The sequence below is a fragment of the Abramis brama genome (assembly GCF_963993115.1).
Source record: "Abramis brama genome assembly, chromosome: 18".
NCBI classification, from domain to species: Eukaryota; Metazoa; Chordata; class Actinopteri; order Cypriniformes; family Leuciscidae; genus Abramis; species Abramis brama.
In genome coordinates this window covers 5192088-5211265 of record NC_139980.1, presented here as the reverse complement: position 1 = coordinate 5211265, position 19178 = coordinate 5192088, and the positions used below count along the sequence as shown (strand labels likewise).

The following is a 19178-nucleotide window of genomic DNA, read 5'->3' as shown; positions in this document are numbered from 1 at the left end:
CTGTATCATGTAATGGAAAAAGTGTCATGGCAATTAAGATCTTATATGATGCCGGAGATATTTTGCGATTCAAAAGATTCAAAAAATTCAAAATATTTTTAAAAATATTACAACAGCATGTAATTAAAAATTAGCCCAATATATATATATATATTTTTTTGTCTTTAGACATTTTATTTGAAACTAAATTAATCCGATAGATTGACAGTACTAAATGACTGTCTGAACAGGTCTTACACAAGCAGTCCCCGACGTGTTTCTAGTTAATGGAGAGCCCCAAATATCAGTATTCTGTCTGTAGTCAGTGAAGTTTTTGAAATCAAGCAGGCAGACAGTCATCAGGCCATCAGGCACACAGCCTGAATCTCAACAGCCTGTACACATACATGCACACTCACACAAATACACACCACACTGATATTTGGACAATTTTGAAAGGCCCTTTTTATTGTGTGTTCCTCCCCTCTTCCCCAATGGTACATAATGATCCCCATCACAATCTATTTTCCTTCAGACAAAAACACAAAAAAATCTCAAAAAACACAATGTACATTTTAAATGCATTATTTTGTTAACAAGGACAACAAAACCAACAACCAAAATTGAGAGTAAATAAACAAACATGTGCATTAGTAGAGATGCACCGAGTGCAATTTTCTTGGCTGATTCCCATTTAAAAAAAATTTGCAAGCGTGACCTGCCGATACCAATTTTTGCCGATTCCGATTTTCTTTCTAAGAACTATAATTGACAGCATACACAAACAAAAATCTACTTTTCTTCAATGCAAAATTAAAAAGTAAAAAGTCAGTAATAAAATAAGAACAAATACAGCACAAATAAAAGCAATTGAATAAAGAGAGAGATGAAATAAACACGGCTTTAAGTTTTTCAGGTGGGCCTAACAGTATATTCAGGTAAGAAATAGCCTACAACAGAAACAAAGTAATCAAATGTAAAATAAGTAACACTGGATAGTCTTCTTGTAAAAATTAAATACAGATTACTGCTTAGAGTTAAAGCTGCAGTCCGTAGTTTTTCCTCTTTGTCGCCATCTCTGTTCGAAATCTGCAATTGCAGTTATTCGCGGAATTATCAACTTTACGTGCGCTGTGCCTTGGGACGGCACTGCGTGGATGAATCCAATGTTTTGAGGAGAATGTGCGGCTGTCAGTCACTGCGCTCGTGTGGATACTGTCATTCGCAATCACAGATTCTACTTTTTGGAAGTATGACCAACATAAGAATTTTCAGGTGTTTGGTGTTTTAAGCCCCCAACGGCGCCTTCCAGGCAGCGAGGGGATGAGTAGGTTTAAGGTTGAGGGTAGGGTTAGCTGCCTCTAAGGGCCATTGGGGGCTTAAAACACCATCGAGCGAATTTTCACCGGAAAATGTCGTCTGAACAAGTAAGTAACATCCACTTTTGTTCTGACCAACTAAGGGGAAAAAGCATTGCAGTAAATCACACTGATTAAATCTAACGATCGCACAAGCTGCTTGAGACTGAGAGGCGGCTTGTGCGCTCCACTTATATAGATCAGTAGTGCGCACGCTTTTGGTGTGAGCGTGAAACCGGCGGGAATGACAAAAATTATGCGCAACACAAGCACTATTTAACTAGAGCGAATGAGACGAGTGAGTGAGAGGAGGCAAGTTTATGTCACTTCGCCGTTGGAGAGAAGAGAGAGAGAACGTGCAGCTGACGTTATTGCCTGTGCTGCTGGCAACAAAACGGGCCGGCTCGGAATCGGAAAGACGTGAGACTGACCGTCTGGTTACCGGTCCGGGCCGATCATGCGGAAAATAGTCCGATTCCGGTCCCTGGCTGGGCGATCGGTGCATCTCTATGCATTAGTATTCTAGTGCCACCCACTCACACTGTGGTTTAATGGTCTTTACCTCTACACAATGTGCACAGTGCACACTTCCACTGAGTGGTCAGAACAACAGCTTACAGCATTATGTAACTGTAGTGTTTTCCGCCCACCTTAAAACACACTGTGAAAAGGTGTGTATAGACATTAGCAAACCAAGCAGCAAAAATGAAATCAGAAACAAGTGTCAAGAACATGAGAGTGAACAAACTAAAAGCATTATAATCTGACAGAGCAAAGGTCTGGGAAGTGCAGAAGACGTTTGTACCAAGTTAGAGTGGGGATCCAGGTGCTATATACATTTCTATATAGGTCAGTAGATCAGTAGGTGCTTTTAACTGCTAGGACACTAAACTGGGCTCATCCCTGTTACATGGACAGTACTTTCCATTTCACGTAAGATGTCACTGACATGAATGGGGAGGTGATCATTCTATGACAACACACACAGCCTTTACAAAAGGGAACTGGAGCGCTGCTGAAATCCCTTGTGTCCTCCGGTGCTCTTGGAAGGGTAATAATTGAAAAAAACGTAGGAAAAAATACAAGTCCAGGCACTCAGTGGATACAAAAAGTAATACAAAAGTCTTTATTAGAGGGCTAAAAAATTTGAAAAACACCAACGCGTATCGGCCCACTGGCCTTCATCAGGGTGTTAGTGACAAACAAACAGGAGCAGTACTTATTAGGGCTGGGTATTGACACAAATTTCACAATTCGATTCGATTTCGATTCACAAGCTTGCAATTCGATTCGATTTCGATTACGATTCGATTCGATTCAATATCGATTATTTTGGATATCAGGTACAATACATTGCAATTTTTCTCAAGGAAAACAAATCTCTTAACTATTGTAAACTATGGGAGTCAGTTGTAGCCTATAGGCTTCATTAGCCTACTATAATATTGAAGGTAAAAAAATAACTGATTTGTATACAAACACTTAAAATACACTTATTTATTTTTATAATAATAAAGTTATATTAAATTATATACAAATTTAAATGGAGGCTGTCATAAAAAAAACTTTCCAGATTTATTCAAACATGCATTAAATATTGAAGAACATTAAAAATTATAATGAATATGTAATATGGTGCATATATTTAACAAAATGCTACTCTCTAATTTTTCTAGCTGACTAACGAGTTTATGGTCACTGGATATGGTTTTTCTGAGGTAAATGTGACGTTACATGACATTGTTTACTAACGTCTTTCCATGGTTGAAACACTGATTGAGCGATTCCATGTGACATGATACGGACTTCGATAAGTTGTACTCTACCTTTTAACACACTTTCAGATGCTCATTCATGTTTATCTCGCGCTGTAACGGATATTATTAAGGCGGAAGAGAAGATTGTGTGCGCTCCGCGTTGCTGCTTCTCTTGAGCTGAGCTGCGCCAGAGCGATCTCACGCCACAGCGCCAAAACGGTATTTATGTTTTTGAATTTCATAAGAAAATGGACGTAATTTGAAATCTGAGACTTTGTTTCATATTAATAATAACAAAGCACAAAGATTATTGCGATTTATTGAATGGGAATGCGCGCAACAATGTTCCATTCATTCATCACTGAAAACAGGATGACTAATCGATTCTTGGGATTTAAGAATCGATATCGTTTCGTAAAAATGAGAATCGATTAAAATCGAGAAATCGATATTTTTTACCCAGCCCTAGTACTTATACAGTAATTGATTTCAGGTGTGCCACTCTGGCACGTGTAACACAACTCTTTGGCCACTAGAGGCAAAAGTTAGGTTCATACAAGTAACAGGCAAAATACAATAAATAAGATCTCTTAGTGGAAAAACAACACTTCAAGTATCTAATATTCTCCACACAATATATAAGATCAACCTCTCATTTACCTCTCATAACTCTAGTGTCATAGACAAGATGATTCAAAACAGCATTAACCAGAAATGGGTACTACATTTGACGACAACAAACTGTACCTATAGAGGCACAAAAATCACAAAAAAGGTGAGAGATCAAAATCCTCATTAAGACCTGGATGTTTGGTGGCCCTCAGAGAATAGATCCAGTATGTCTCCCTTTGTTTGAGACGTCTAATTATGTCCCCACCCCTGGCATCAAGGCGAATAGCCTCAATGCCCACTACTCTTAAGGTCAAATCCCTCCCATGATTAGCGTCCATATAATGTTTAGCCATTGGATAATTGATATTACCAGTCCGGATGGCATACCGATGTTCGGCTACCCTGTCTCTTAATCTCCTTTTGGTGAGGCCTACGTAAAAACAACCACAGGGACATTCCAAACGATAGACAACATGGGTAGTATTGCAATTTATAAAGCTGTTAACAGTGTAAGTCTTGTTATTAAAAACATCAACAAACATGTCAGTTTTAGTCATATTCTCACAATAATTACAATTACCACAAGGAAAGTTTCCCTTGGGTTGGCGCAGCCAGCATTCACGTTTAGGAGCAGGGAGGTAACTCTTTACTAATTTATCTTTAATTGTGGGGGCCCTCTTGAAGCTAATCCCAGGGGGTTCTGTGAATATTTCCCGTAAAGTCGGGTCACATTCAATAATGCTCGTTTTTTCTTATAATGTGTTTGATCTGAACAGCCTCCTTGCTGTAATGAGTGACAAAATAGGGTTTCTGAGTTGACACTTTTTTGGGTCTAGACTGGAGCAAGCTCTTCCTTTCAAGTGATTGGGCTCTATCATGAGCTTGAATCAAAGTTTGTGACCGATAACCTCTTTGTCGAAAACGCCGCTGCATATCCGTAGATTGATTTTGAAAATCCTGATCTGAATCACACATACGCCTTAGTCTCTGGATCTGTCCAAAGGGTATGTTATCAATAAGCCATGGAGGATGAAAGCTGTTTGCATGTAATAAGGTATACACAGCCTTTATTTTAAGCTTTTCTGATTATTTTGGACAATCCACTCGTACGTAGCACATCCGTCTTCATTTAGACAATGAGCGGAATATCATCTTCCGCTTTATTAATGAGAAAGTACTATCTAACACATTAATCACACCTAAATCACATTAGTAGTCATGCAGCAATACATTCCTTGCGATCATTTTGTCTGAAGGCTTCACATTCTTTATTTTATTAGGGAAAATGGTCAAAGCCTTGGTGTTTGGCTTTGTGTTCATTAGCTTGTACATGCCACTGTGCTATTCAAAAGCCCCTCAAGGACAACTAGCCTATATCAAATTAAGATGGTCATTTGCATGCCAAATCTAAATATGCAATATTTACACTGGTGCATAAATCTGTTTGCAAGCATACGTACTTCATTATAAAGAATTACAAATGAGTCCTGCTGTAAAATATAATACAGGTCAAAATGATAAATTATTAAAATGGTGGTGGAGTGACCTCAGTGCTGAAGAAAACAGTTGCTTAAGTACAATAAAACAGCTGAAAAATGACAGAAAACTAGAATAGCAGAGGATGGAAGTATACCACGCAAAGACATATTTGACGGCACATCAGCTCTGAATGTATGTCAGTGGAACAGACAGGAGTAGATAAGAGAGAGAGAAAGAGAGAGAGAAAGAGAGAGAGAGGGAGAAGTAGGAAGATGTGAACAGATGCGCTGTTGCTCTGAGTGTCAGTTGTGATTAGCAAATAAATAAAACAAGCCTGGGTCCGAGCGCTGTGTGTATATTATGTGCGTGGGTGAACTATGCTTATCTAATTACACACCAAATGCAGCCCAAACCTCTGACCCCCTCTGAGCTCAACTCAATTACCCTCCCTGACAGAGTCACAGCAAGACAGAACCGCAGCAAATCTATGCTAACAAGACAGCCTAACAGCATCTAGTTGTGTTTCTTCAAGTCCCTTTCAAACTAGTCTGTTCAATTGATGGCCTTCTAAGTAACGCCCCCCAATAAGCCATGTTCTGTGTAGTTACAGGTACTTGTAGCTGACATACGTACCCCCAAGGTACATACAGCTCTTATCTACTTGAATGCAGAGAGAAAGTCTCAAAACTATCAGATTATGTATATTTACAGCCACTTTAAGTTTACTATTTCTCCATTTCATATTATACTGTCTCTGAGTCTAAATTGTTTCCTTCAAATCGTGCCGGGTTGAACCTTGCTAAAACATATGATTCCCTTGGTGGATTTTGGCAATTGGAATCTCAGAAGGGTAACATTATTACACCCCCTGGGTAAGACATGTTGTCTCTAGTAGTACTAATGAATGATCTAAATTTTCTTGTAACTGCTTTGACCTTAAGCTGCAGACAGGTTTCATTTTCTCTGGACGGTTATGACTGTATCTCTCGTTAGTGTAATTGATTGGGTGTTATAAATACAAAGCAGAAAAGGTATTGCACTTTGGAGCCAGAGGTAATATCTGATCACTGATGCCAAAATATCTGCATTTTAATGGACGACTAAACTAGTGCACAAAACAGACTGAGCAAACAATGAAGCAATGGGTCATTTTCTTCTAAAATAAATATGACAAACCATTTGAATTCATAAAAAAAACATTACAGTGCACAATCTGAACCCTTATCCTCACCTTTAAAGACAAATAGGAGAAGAGTGTGGAAAGTTGTGCTACTTTTACTGAAAATGTCAATTAATTAAATTAGAGATAAAATACAGGTACACTACAATTTTAAAGTTTGGGGTTGGTAAGATCTTTTAATGTTTTTGAAAAAAAGTCTATCCTCACCAAGGCTGCACTGTAAAACATTATTGCATTTTAAAATAACTGCTTTCTGTTTTAATATATTTTAGGTTGTAATTTATTTATGTGATGGAGCCAATCCTCTGGTCTTCAGTGTCAAAAACATGTGTTGCTTAAAGGCAGGGTAGGTAGGACTATAAAAAAAAAAAAGATCCAAATTTGTTAAAACTTTCTATATATATCAATACATAATTAAAATGTAAGTACTCTGAAAAAAAGAGTATAAAAAGCAAGTGACTCTAGACCGTTTAATCTGTATTAAACACAGCTCATTATTTCGATTCGGGACGAATCAAAGGATTGGCTTAGGCGACTGTCACTCTCTCTCGCAACCATGGCAACAACCCTTTTGCCACGGGATCTGCCCACTTGCGCGCGGACGCGCGCACGTTTGATTTGAGGAATTCGAGAGGCACTGAACCTAGGAATAGCAAAACAATGGCAGAGAAAGAGCAATCAAAATTCACATTACCGGCATGCAGTTAGTGAAGGCAAACAAGGCAAAAAAAAAGAAGACAGTACAAGAAAAGGTAATGAACAAAAAGTCTTTGGATAAACAAAGAAATAAAACGCGTGTCAATATCGGCGTAGCTTTCCAGCGACCACCCCGTCCTCAGCCTCTACTTCCTCGGACCCTAGTTGCACGCCACGGCCTCTTGCACGACCTCCTCTGCTTCGCCCTAAAATTATTTTTATTTTACAAAAGGACATTTTACAAACCTACATTTTGCGCATGTGCTCCTGCATGCACTTTTCCAGTCACAACACAGCAATCAAAGGAGGACGCGCTGAAAACTGTAATGCTGTTCTCTTCCTTCGAATGTTTGAGTTGCAGAGGAATTTGTGACTGTTTCAGCTGTTCAACCACATCAAAGTTTCGTAATTAGTAAGTCCGTGCTTTTTCTCTTTTTGTTCTTATGTGCTGAAGGGCTGCTGTGCCTTGGTGAAACGGTGTTTGTACGTGAAGAGCTCTTTTCCAAAACGCCATAAACCTAAAAAGCTGCCTCAAAGAACCAGCAAAAGTAATGATTATGAATGTGTAAAATATTGCAATAAGACATTTTAATTGTTTATTAATTTCTGTGTCGGCTGCAAAGATGAAGTTGACGATATTTGACTCGCGATCTTCGCAGTAGGCTAGTGAACGCATGCACCGGAGAAATGCACATTTAGGCTACATAGTTTTATTTTGTTTTGGATGGTTTTGTTTAGAACCAGATTTCTGTAAATATATTCCACATTTTTTAGGCCTGTGAGGCGAGGCTACGGTTCGGTTCACGATGATATAATCTCCAGTTCAAGCACCTTATGTTGTGATTGATAGCCTATATTTACTTTATGTATTTAATGCAGGAATGAAAATATTAATGAATTAATGAAAAAAAAATATATTAAAATTAAGATACAATTAATACAAAACGAAATTCGTTTTAAAGAAAGGCTTTGTGCTTTCTGTTTTGAGGTCTCTGTTAAAGTTTGAAAGTCTCAGTGCAGCTTTCAGAGCGCTCGCGTCCATAATGGAGAACTGTCAAGTAATATTGTTTTTTCCTCATAAATGCAAACACGAAAAATAAAAGACAAAAACTTTTTTAAAAAGACAAACCATAAATTTAGAAAAAAAAAAAAAAAAAGATGGATTTATAGCGTTTTGGGGGAAAAATGAATGGATTTATACCGTTTTGAAAATGTTAATTTTTTTTTACTTTGAATTGATCATCAACAATATTGTTGTTTGATTTAATAATCACTGTTGCAAGAAGTGCCTAGTTAAGTTTTTTTTTTTTTTTTTTTTTTTTGTAAGTGGAAAAAGTAGGGGGTGCCACAGATTCTGTTTAGTTAGCTCCTTTATTGTTTTTTCTATAGCCTAGAATAATATAGGTCAAATGCAGCAAGTCAAAAGACCAACTGGACCTTCTTTGCCAGTTTGCTCACATTTCTTTGAAGGATGGCAAAAATATCGCCTGAATATCTATATCTAGATATTGGAAAAAAATATCGAGATATTCATTTTTGTCAATATCTCCCACCCCTACATGCAGAACACCATATATGTTATGAATCTTACACGAAATTCATCTTCATCACAATATAACTGATGGTAATGTAAAAAAGTGTATCAATGCAACCTGTTTTTAGCTTATATAACTAGCTCGTTAGCGAATCAAAAAATATATATTTTAAATTTACCAATATCAATATGCTAGCTTGATAGTGAGTACTAAAATACATCTTATTTGTTTATATTCATAAGCAATTAGCGTTAGATTTTTTTATTACATGTGATTCTGACATGATGTCACTACATGCACTGTGCTCCTTCCTCTCTGCTTGTCTCAGGTAAATAATGCGTCTTCAGCTCAGCGGTTGGAGTCGCGCGTTCATGTGTTTTGGGGGCGTGGCTTTGGAAGGAGCCCAGAAGGGAGGGGGTGGGAGTGAATGGAAATAATGAACTGTCTTTAAAACAGTCCTGAGAGGTCTACAGACACTCGATTTTTATACTTTCTTTTTCAGAGTACTTACATTTTAATTATGTATTGATATGTACATAAATTTTAAACAAATTTGAAAAAGAAGTTTTTTAGACCATTCCTACCTACCCTGCCTTTAATATTTTTGTAAAAACTGTGATACATTTTTCAGGATTCTTTAATGAATGGAAAGTTTAAAAGAACAGCATTCATTTGAAATAGAAATCATTTGTAACATTTTTAATGTCTTTACTGTCACTTTTGTTCAATATAATGCACCCTTGATGATTAAAAAAATGAAGACGAAAAAAAAAAACACATTACCAAACTTTTGAATGGTGTGTAAAGGTTTCTTTTTTTCTTCTTTTTACAAATCAATAACTCCCAAGTCTGCACATTCACATTTTCATAAACCAGGAAACATTTAATCTGAAAATTTAGTTCTCAGAATCTCAAACATAAAAAGAAATGTATACACAAAAATACTGCAGGAATTATAAATACATACAAAACCATGCTGTTACTAGCCCAGAGTAAAGAGCGTCACAGATTAACAACATTCAGCTTGCAAACAACCAAAATGATTTATAATGCAATTAAACTGTCAATCAATCCAGTCCTAATGTAATCAAGGAATTGTTTCTCCACTAAATTGATTCACTTCAATTACAATAATCCTCTTTAATCATTCCTCACAATAATCATACAAATGTCTACCCTGGTCACGTTTATTATAAGATGCAGTCATCCGGTGAAAGTTTATCATTATTACTGATGCAACACCCACATCATGTTATGAAAACATTTTGAGATACTATTGCATCATTATGGTGACAACTAGTGACACAAAGGAGTCAAAAAGTCCTTTATAGGCTCTTAAACACTAAATGTTTCTCACCAAAACATCAAACTACTCTAACTGGCTTTTCTTCCACCACATTATTGAACGATGAAACATTGCCATCACAGAATCAAATCACATTTGTGACAAAGCAATAGCACTATAATGCCTGTATCTGATTGAATGTGTTGTTAACGTTACAACCTCTGACCTTTCATTTTATTTCCATCATGGCTAAGGCATCTAACACAGACTAAAGGCATTTTTTATTGAAACCTCAAATGGCTTTGCTACAATTCAGTCATAACCTCTGGCTCTTTAAAGAACATGTACATTGTTCTTGGATAATCAATCATTGTGAATAAGGCCAGTGACACCAAAAATGTCAAACTATTTTACTCAGATATCAGTTTTGTTCTTTGCTGCATTTCTGATGTAACATAAGATTCAGCGAAAAATAAAAGGTTTCAGCTGAAGTGCAGCTGATTTATGATGAACATACTACATAAGGCAGATATAAAGCTAATTATTATTGATTTTCCATGGTATATTCTTGGCCTTTCTAAATGCATCAAAAAATGCAGATTATTTTTTTTCTTAAGGAGCAGTTGACCCAAAAAATAAGAAACATTTTAGCTTGAAAGGATTCCCATCTTTGCGATTGCAACGGGGAAAAAATAAGCCAGTATTTTTCCTTTTGTGTTTAAGAGTCAGCAAATAAATGGCAATCTTCACTTCTGGTGAATTATACATTTAATACAATGCTTTGATAGCAGTACTTTGACCCTTTTTTCAAAGATAGGATGGATTTGGTACCTGGACGTGTAAATGATCTTTGTTTGGATATGTGCAGGTATTTGGGTATGCAAATCAACCCTTGAATGTCCCACTTTACAATCGCCATGTATTTGCCCTAAAATGATTGTCATTTGTTGATTTAAGTTACAAACACCTGTCCTTTCCCAACCCCTGTCATTAGATAGCTCTGATTACCATTCCCTAATTATAATCACAGATTTTGTTTATTTGCTCCTTCATGCATATTGAAATGTAAATTTTCTCTGCCATGAAGAACAAGGTCACGTCTCGTGGATGCAGGGGCGACGGCCAGGCGCCTGAGAAGAATAGAAGCACAGAAGCAGAGCATAATGAGATATTAAATAATCAAGTAGAAGATAAATGATGCTTCAAATAAATACTGACAAAACCATTCATTTCTACGATTCCATTGGCTCCATCTGTAGAAACATAGCCAGTAGCAGAGACACAAAATGACCAACTGTTACTGCAAGTTTGGAGAGTTTGACAGGAAATGAAGGGTCTATAAAGCTGTTCAGAAGCCTGAAAGCTTTTTTCTCTTCAGCAAGGACTCGCTGTTGTACAAGCTGAGATCATTTGACCAACGGACTGATGATTCACTGCCTGACATTTACATGAAATATTTCTTTTGTGCCTCAGTGTATTGGCCTTTACATGTGGATTTCAACCAATCAAGTTACACCAACTCATCACTGAGCTTAGCAGATCACAGATGATGGCAAATATTATCATCAGTCTGCCAGGAATCACAGCTGTGTTAACAAGGTACCAAGCTGAAACAAAGAGGAAGAACAAAACTGACATTTAATAGACAGTAAATGAGGTCTATGATCAGAACTGTATATTTTGCTCTGCTTACTAAGATATGTCTGTGAAATAATGAGTGTGTGTGTGTGTGTGTGTGTGCGTGCGTGTGTGTGTGTGTGTGTGTATGTCCTTTGGCAGTCAGTAAGAATTACAGTGAGGACCCAAACTAAAACACAAACAGACACACACAAGCAAACAGCACCACAGGCCGTTCAGTATTCTGCCCTTCGTAAAACAGAAAACCTGGCTATTATTGTACCAAAAAAAAAAAAAAAAGAAAGAAAGTGGAAAGTCATTTACTGCAACATTTTGGGAAATGATATCACTACTAATCTTAAGAAATTCTAGAAATTGCTGGATTGTGAAAATCCACAAACAACCACCCCTTCACAATCCTAGTAGAAAAACTACCATTAAATGTTGCCATGGCAACCAACATCCCCATCCTATTTCATCTGTCCTCCCTCGTTTTCTGTACGCTGAACAGGATCCATCTGAAAATCCATCGTCATCATCGCACTTGTCAAAAATCAAAGAAAAGCGCATCTGGGTTTAGAATTCAATTTGCTGTAAAAGAAAAGCACAACTCCATGAGCAGACAAGCACACAAGCCTTAATGTGACCAATAATGGTATAATAGGGATTAAAGCTGAATAAATGTGTCCTGTGCAGACCCTGTCAAAGAGCGTAATAAATCACAGGTAATTAGATTGCATCAACCCCCATTTTCCTCTCTTTGGTGCAATGTGTTTATGTAAATGTCACCATGGCAACATAGAGGGAAGTCTCAAAGAATTCCAAAACAGGTGGGAAGAATGTTCGGCAATAAGAGAGAACGAAAACAGGCCTCTCTATCTTTCATCTCACTGAACTCTCACTTTGTAAACATCACATTAATGGTACAGCAAAGAATGTTTTAACAAACAGCAAGGGCACTAAAGGAACAAAAGGATGATCTTATGCATTTATTTCAAAATACTTCTCTTTTGTTTCCATTGCATTTAATTTCATGCATTCTATTATTTTTCTTCTTTTGTGTTCCTATGTGTGCTGCATTCATTTGTGTGACAAAACTTAACAGATTTTGCACCAACTATAAAATCTCCCAGTTGGGCCATTCTTTGACATGTTATATGATGCCTGGAGATTCGTTGTTAACACATGACATGAATGTGTTTGAGCCATATGGTTCAGTTCAACAGTCATATTACAGCTGTTGTACATGCAGATATGCCCTATGGGATATACAGTATAGTGGGTTATTTTAGTGTTTTGACAGATGCCATTCTGCCACATGCTGATTTGCAGACTTGTCATAAACTGCATTTATACAACAAAAACGAGTATTAGCCTAGAGGCCAATTTGACTACAAACAAATAAACAATGTTGAGCAAATAAAGCAAAATAATGCAAATAAAGAACTTGAGGCTCCTGCAACACAATTAGCAGCCACATCCGATTGAGACCAACAAATAATCTATACACTACAATCAAACATAAGCTATAATCTCTCATAGAACAGCTCATATGTTGATCAATTATTTGACTATTTTGAGGATTTCAGCTTATTTTTGCTCAAAACTGCTTGCTTACTTGCTTTTAGCACCTTTCATCTGGAGAAATTGCACCAATTAATGTAAGAAATTAGCTTGTGTATGTTCTGGTTAACAATTATAAATTATTTACCTGTTATTCTACAACATATTAACATTTTATTTTTTGTGCACTAATTATCAAGACATCAAAGCACTATTTTTCCTTACCAGGTTACAGACAGAGCAAACACTATCGACTGTGAATCTCTAAGTATCAATTTTCCAGTATTTCTGTTAATATAAAATCCATATGAGTACTCCGACAATTATGTTCTGTCCATGGCTGAGCACACTGACTGAAGTTCAACTCAAATAAAAACTGACAGAGCTGTCTAATGGAAAGTGGGAGGTCTGTGGGCAAATAGAGGGGAATTTAAGTCTGTGAGGTTATGAGTTCCATTAACATAACATGGCAATGCTTGCTGACACTTCAAAATCAAACTCGATGAATACAAAATTAAATCATTTAAAGCAGCTCTGAAAGCCTTCTACAATCGTATTGTCCACATGCATCTCTAAACCTCATCTCTTTCTGTGCACCATATTGAAAGCATCACAACACTGTGAAAATCACTCTCTGGAGAAAATCAGGGGTGTCATGCATGCACCAATTTTTTTTAGTGAAGTTGGTGGCAGTAAAAAAAAAACTTTTTAAAAGTCTCGATTGTACGACATACCAGAGAGAAGTCTGACATTTCACCAGAAGATCTAGTTTTGAAATTCTGATTAAAAATGACCAGGTCCAAAAAACTAAAGTAAAATATTCACAATAAGATGAATAGGCCTATGCATTGCGAATAGTGAATATTCACTATGCATTTAGAAAATTTAGAAAACTACTTGGGTCATATACAGTATAATGCCACTTGCAGTTCTGAAATTGAAATTTGCATTGTAATTGACAGCCACTGATCTGCTTTGAGTTTCTCATTAACTAATTTTATGTGAATGGAAAAAGAAAACTTTGGGTATTCTGTTCTACAAAACAATACAAAAAAATAATGAATTATTTTTTAAAAAGCAAGAGTTTCAAGCAACATCCTGGTGGGAGGTACTGTCGATGACAGAATTTTCAGTTTAAAGCAAATCACCTGGTAAAGATATGACTCCATTTAAAAAGAAAATGTGACTGCATCCAAATACAGTTGGCTCAGTTTGAACAGGCATGACGCTTCTTCAGAAAGCACACAGAAAAACAAGGAGGGTCTTTAACGGAGTGCAATTTTTCAATAGGGAACATTGAGATTAAGAGTCAGTGTGATTGTGGTTTTTACTTCTGTAGCATTCTCCCACTGGAAAAAAAGAATTATATGAACCCCTATATTATCTCCATGCAGAGAGCTCAGTTTAAGACCATATAGGGTATATGTGCTGCCTGTCAGCATGAGCCTGATGGTAGATAAAGAACATAACCTACTTTTTTAACAAAATAGTGATACTCATGGACATTGTGTGTTTGCATCATTATGCATTAACGGATCTATCCTGTCAGTAAAACCGATAAGACATCATTAAATAAATAAACCTCTTCTGTAGTTAAGGAAAGCATTATAGCTATTTATTGCTCCCCTAAGGTCATTTGTGGCGTCATAAAAAGAATTATGGTCTGGCGTGTGAGGGGATGACATTCCACAGCATATTATATATTAAGAGCTGCTAGTAGAGAGTTTTCATAGGTCAGCTATAAACAAAAACACCACAATAAGCCATTAAACTACTGTAATCTATTTGTGGATAAACAACCCAACGAGAAGTGAGGAAAGCTAATGCCGATTTTCATTGTATGTGTGCAGCAGACAACAACTTTCAGCAAGCCACAGAAAAATTCTCCTCAAGGACAAGCAAATCATTTGCAGTGCAAAACATGCATTTCACACACTAAATACCTGTTTCCCACAATCTACTTCACAATGACTAGACACAGTCACATGAGGACTTGAAAAGCCATCAGCGTAATATCACACAAAAGACTTCCACCCTATGGCGAAATCCAACACAAATCACCATTTAAGTTTATTTAGCCTACTGAAACCTCAGTATACAGATCTACCGCAGCAATGAAGCTTTGACACAAAACGTCAGCACTATCTGAGAATTACATAGGAACTGAAAACATTACAATTACTTCCCTAATTTAACGCCATAATAAACTGTTGCCTCGTAAATCAACACTGAATTGAACACTCCACACAACTGTGTGGTTCATTCTGTCCAAACATATGTTCAATGAGTGCCTGAGGGACCATATGCTGTGAGCTTATCGTTTCAAAGTAAAAAGACATATACAAGGAACTTTCTGAACAGACTGAAACAAATGAACCGTTTTAAATACTTGCGTTGATGTATGAGGATCGGTATCTTAATTTATTTTGCTAAAACAAGAAGACAGTAAAATCAACAATGAACTTAAGCACAATGATGCGGTCACAGTAACAGCTCTCCGAAGGGGAAGATTGTGAGCGAATAATGACTTAGGTACATTTTGTTCTGTCCCGTACACAATACTGTACAGCCAAACTATCGAGAAGGGTCTGTCTGCATCCCGCAGTACTACAAAACCCCCCTACAAGTTACACCTGCTACTTCAAGTTACTACAAGTGGATGTCATAAAACAATCTTTTCAAGTACATTTATTTTGTTTTATATATGAAAAGTGTATATAGGCAAGGCCTATATTGCTTTCGAATCTTGTGAAGTATGAAACATAAAATATTAGGCGTAACTTGTAGTGCCGTGATTTGTAGTACTCCGGGACATAGTCCCGGGACACTCTTGAAACCATTCCTTTAATTCAAAATATTAAAAATAGTCAACTATGCAAGTAATATGAGCATGAATATTTTGTTCATGGTGTGACTCTAATTGACTTGTAAACAGAAGCAGATGAAGCCATTCATTTTTCTTATTGGTATTTACTGGAGAGAACAATGGCGACTCATTTATAAGGTGTGACATGGGAATGGATGTGTGAGAATGTGGCTAAGCAAGCATAAGTATGTATTTTAGAGAGTGAAACAGAAGTGCAAAAGACTGATCACAGAACTGGACATTTATTTTGCACCATCTCCATATGTTGACTACTGACAAAAAGTTCATTAAACCCCCCAAAAATGGGTATGAATCTGAGAATTACCCAACAACGAAATTTCATTTAAAAATCCAAACCTGTATCACTCACTTTCTTCTGTGGAAAACAAACAAAGATATTTTGAAAAATGTCTCATGGGTCATTGGGTCAATGTTTGACCTCAGCATTCTTCGAAATATCTTATTTTGTGTTCTGCTGAAGAAAGTAAGTCATACAGGTTTGGAACAAAATGAGGGTGAGAAGGCCTAAATGATGACAAAATGTTCATTGGTGAACTAGCCTATATCCTTTGAGTCAGTAAAATATTTAATCTGTGCTTATTATTATTCAAATGTCCATATGTCATACTGTAGTTATCACTCTCTTGTCTTGACTAATGTCCATGGATTCTGTGACTTAATAATAACTGGTTTGTCATTAATATTCATCATTACTTAAAAATTAAAAATCAATCAAAATGTTGTATACAGTATACAAGTATAAGTAACTATCTGTACAATCCTAAAACAATAAAAATATCCATTCCAATAAATGGATAAAGAGAAGCAGGATGACACTTGTAACAATTACAGCCTCTAATAGTGTAAAGAAAAATATGTTTTTAATTTCACTACCTAGCTGCTGGGAACTAAAAAAACACTTAGTAGATAGATGCTTTTTTCCAAAAGGGAAACACTGTGGTGTGAACTCAAACACCTATTTTGAAGGCCAGGGATCATCTAAGAGCATTAAGTTGTTGTACATATAAATCCCATTACTACCTCAAGCAAATCCCCCTCATTAAATCCCTATAATAAAGTATAATGAATACTTAATCTGATACAGGGTTGCAACATTCACACACCAACCAAACCTCTCCGAGGCTCTTTCTCCTTTTCATTCTGTTCCCACCATGAACTTCCAGCTTATGTCAGGTATGAATTATCTGATGTTATGTTGAATGGTGGATATATGCGTGTGAGGGCATTTCCTGCACAGGCCAATCGATGGTACAGTAGCTGACCTACTGATCCCAAAAAGCCATTAGAAACCCATGGTGCGTCTAAATTCGGTCAGTAAACTATTGATCATATTTTGGAAACCAGATTAGGGCAATGTTCCAGTCATCAAACCTCCATATCCCTGCATCCAAGCCAAAAAGCTATATTATTACCCTTGTCTTCTAATCACATGGATCCTAACTCACATGAGGTTCTATTCCTATATGGCGTGTTGTCTTGAACAGCTGATTCAAGGACAAGCCACGTGGTTATACCGACGCGGGATAAAAAAGTAAACACAACTACTCACCTTATTAGAGTATGGCTGCCTGGCAAGGTTTATCCCGTCCCTAATGAGTTTATCCCTGATCATTATCTTCAGCTTCAGTTTGGGGTAGATTTCCAGCTCCTTGCGGTTCCCCAGCGTCAGATTCCTGGACGCCCCCATGTACCCCACGCTGCGCACGGGTCTATCACTGCTCTGCTCAGTCCATGACCTGGAGCCCCGCAGCCTAGACTCATATTGCTCTGCCATGCGACTCGTGTAAATAGGTGAAACCGAGGGCATCGGCTCCAGGGTAAAATAAAGCCCGGTAGCCGTCTCCTTATCGTCGTCTTTTAACCTTTGCACCGCATCGTGAATCCGCTGGCGGTGGTGCGGGATGAAAACCCCGATGGCATCCAAGTCCGGGTCTCCGATTTGTTTGCAAACTTCCAAGTCGTCGTATCCGTTGTCCACAAAAGCCTCGACATACTGACACATTTGAAGGGTTTTCAGCCATTCGTAGACGATGTTGGGTCCGTTGGCCATCATTTTGAATGGTGTTTAAGCGTAAAGGTGAGATTACCTTTGTGAGCAGGTGACTGACAGCGCGTGCGCCCGCGGTTTATGTAAATATCCCAGTCAAAGCGTCATCTTCATTCAGTGTTTCTCTCCACTTTTTGGTAGCAGGAGATGCTTCAAAAATATCCAAGAGAACATGAATGATAATAAAGACGGTGCCGGGCACTTCAGCGTTTATCAGTACTGACAATGTCGAGACCCTTCAACTTGGCATTGCTGTACAGCCTACGTTACTCCGCAACTACCGCCCCCCCTCACAGGGAATGGTTGGTTGGCGTCAAAAGTGGCTATGCTGATAATCATCCACAAAGACTACATTTTCCTCCCGTTTATTTATACTGTTCCCACAGCAGTGCCAAGAATAAACGTGAATTTTACGCACCGCGTGGATTTCCAATGGTCTTCTCCAGCGCTCTTACGAGACCGTCCTTCCCTTGTGTCTGTCAGTACGGCTTAAAGCCAACTCTTTTCCTCTCTGAAGACAAATGAAACCGCGTCTCTCCGGTTTGGAGACGAGCACATGTGGTTTCAGACTTCTAGCCAATATTTGCTGAGCAGCGTAATCACGTTGGCGTAGCAAAAGATCGGCTTTCCTCAACGAGACGACGGTTGGTGAGCAGACACGGTTTTAATCTGAGCACGCGCTGTCAAAACTGTCAGTTTGTCAGAGTTTGAGGTAAATGAAACCCTGGCATGGCGTTTCTTAAAACAAATAGACAGAATGTATTCCCGTATCGTTTTAATCCCAAACTTTGTGACTTTTATTTTTGGCAAAGCCGAGGAAGGTAAAGGTGCGCGCGAGGTAACTGTGGGCTGCTGTCTGCTGTGCGTGTTGCGCAGGAGCGCGTGTCTCCTCTCTGCTGGTCTGATGCTGTAATAGGATTTGGAGCAGAAGCGCTGCTGTACGTGCTGTGTACAGTCTCATGGTGCCCCCTGCCTTAAAATCGCGCAAAACATATATTATTTTGCTCTTTAGTCTGGGAGCGGGGGTGTTGGGATCAGGGGTTTGAAGGAAAACTGTAAAAAAAACGATCAAATTTTATTAAAGTAAATAAATAAATATTTATTAATGTAAATAATAATAAAAAAATAGAAAAGTAGTCTAAATGAGTAGAAAAATATGTAAATATTAAAAAAAATTGTTGTT

At 37.6% G+C, this 19178-nt stretch overlaps 1 protein-coding gene across 3 annotated transcripts in view; it reads right to left on the bottom strand.

The window, feature by feature from the left end:
* sash1a (SAM and SH3 domain containing 1a) overlaps positions 1 to 18143 on the bottom strand; it is a 232718-nt gene extending 214575 nt beyond the window's left edge. For all 3 annotated transcript variants that reach the window (XM_084090762.1, XM_084090763.1, XM_084090769.1), the window contains exon 1: positions 17498 to 18143. In XM_084090762.1, the coding sequence (XP_083946888.1) occupies positions 17498 to 18001 (504 nt within the window). In that variant the 5' untranslated portion in view covers positions 18002 to 18143. The remainder of the gene's footprint in view (positions 1 to 17497) is intronic.
* Positions 18144 to 19178: the final 1035 nt, after the last annotated feature.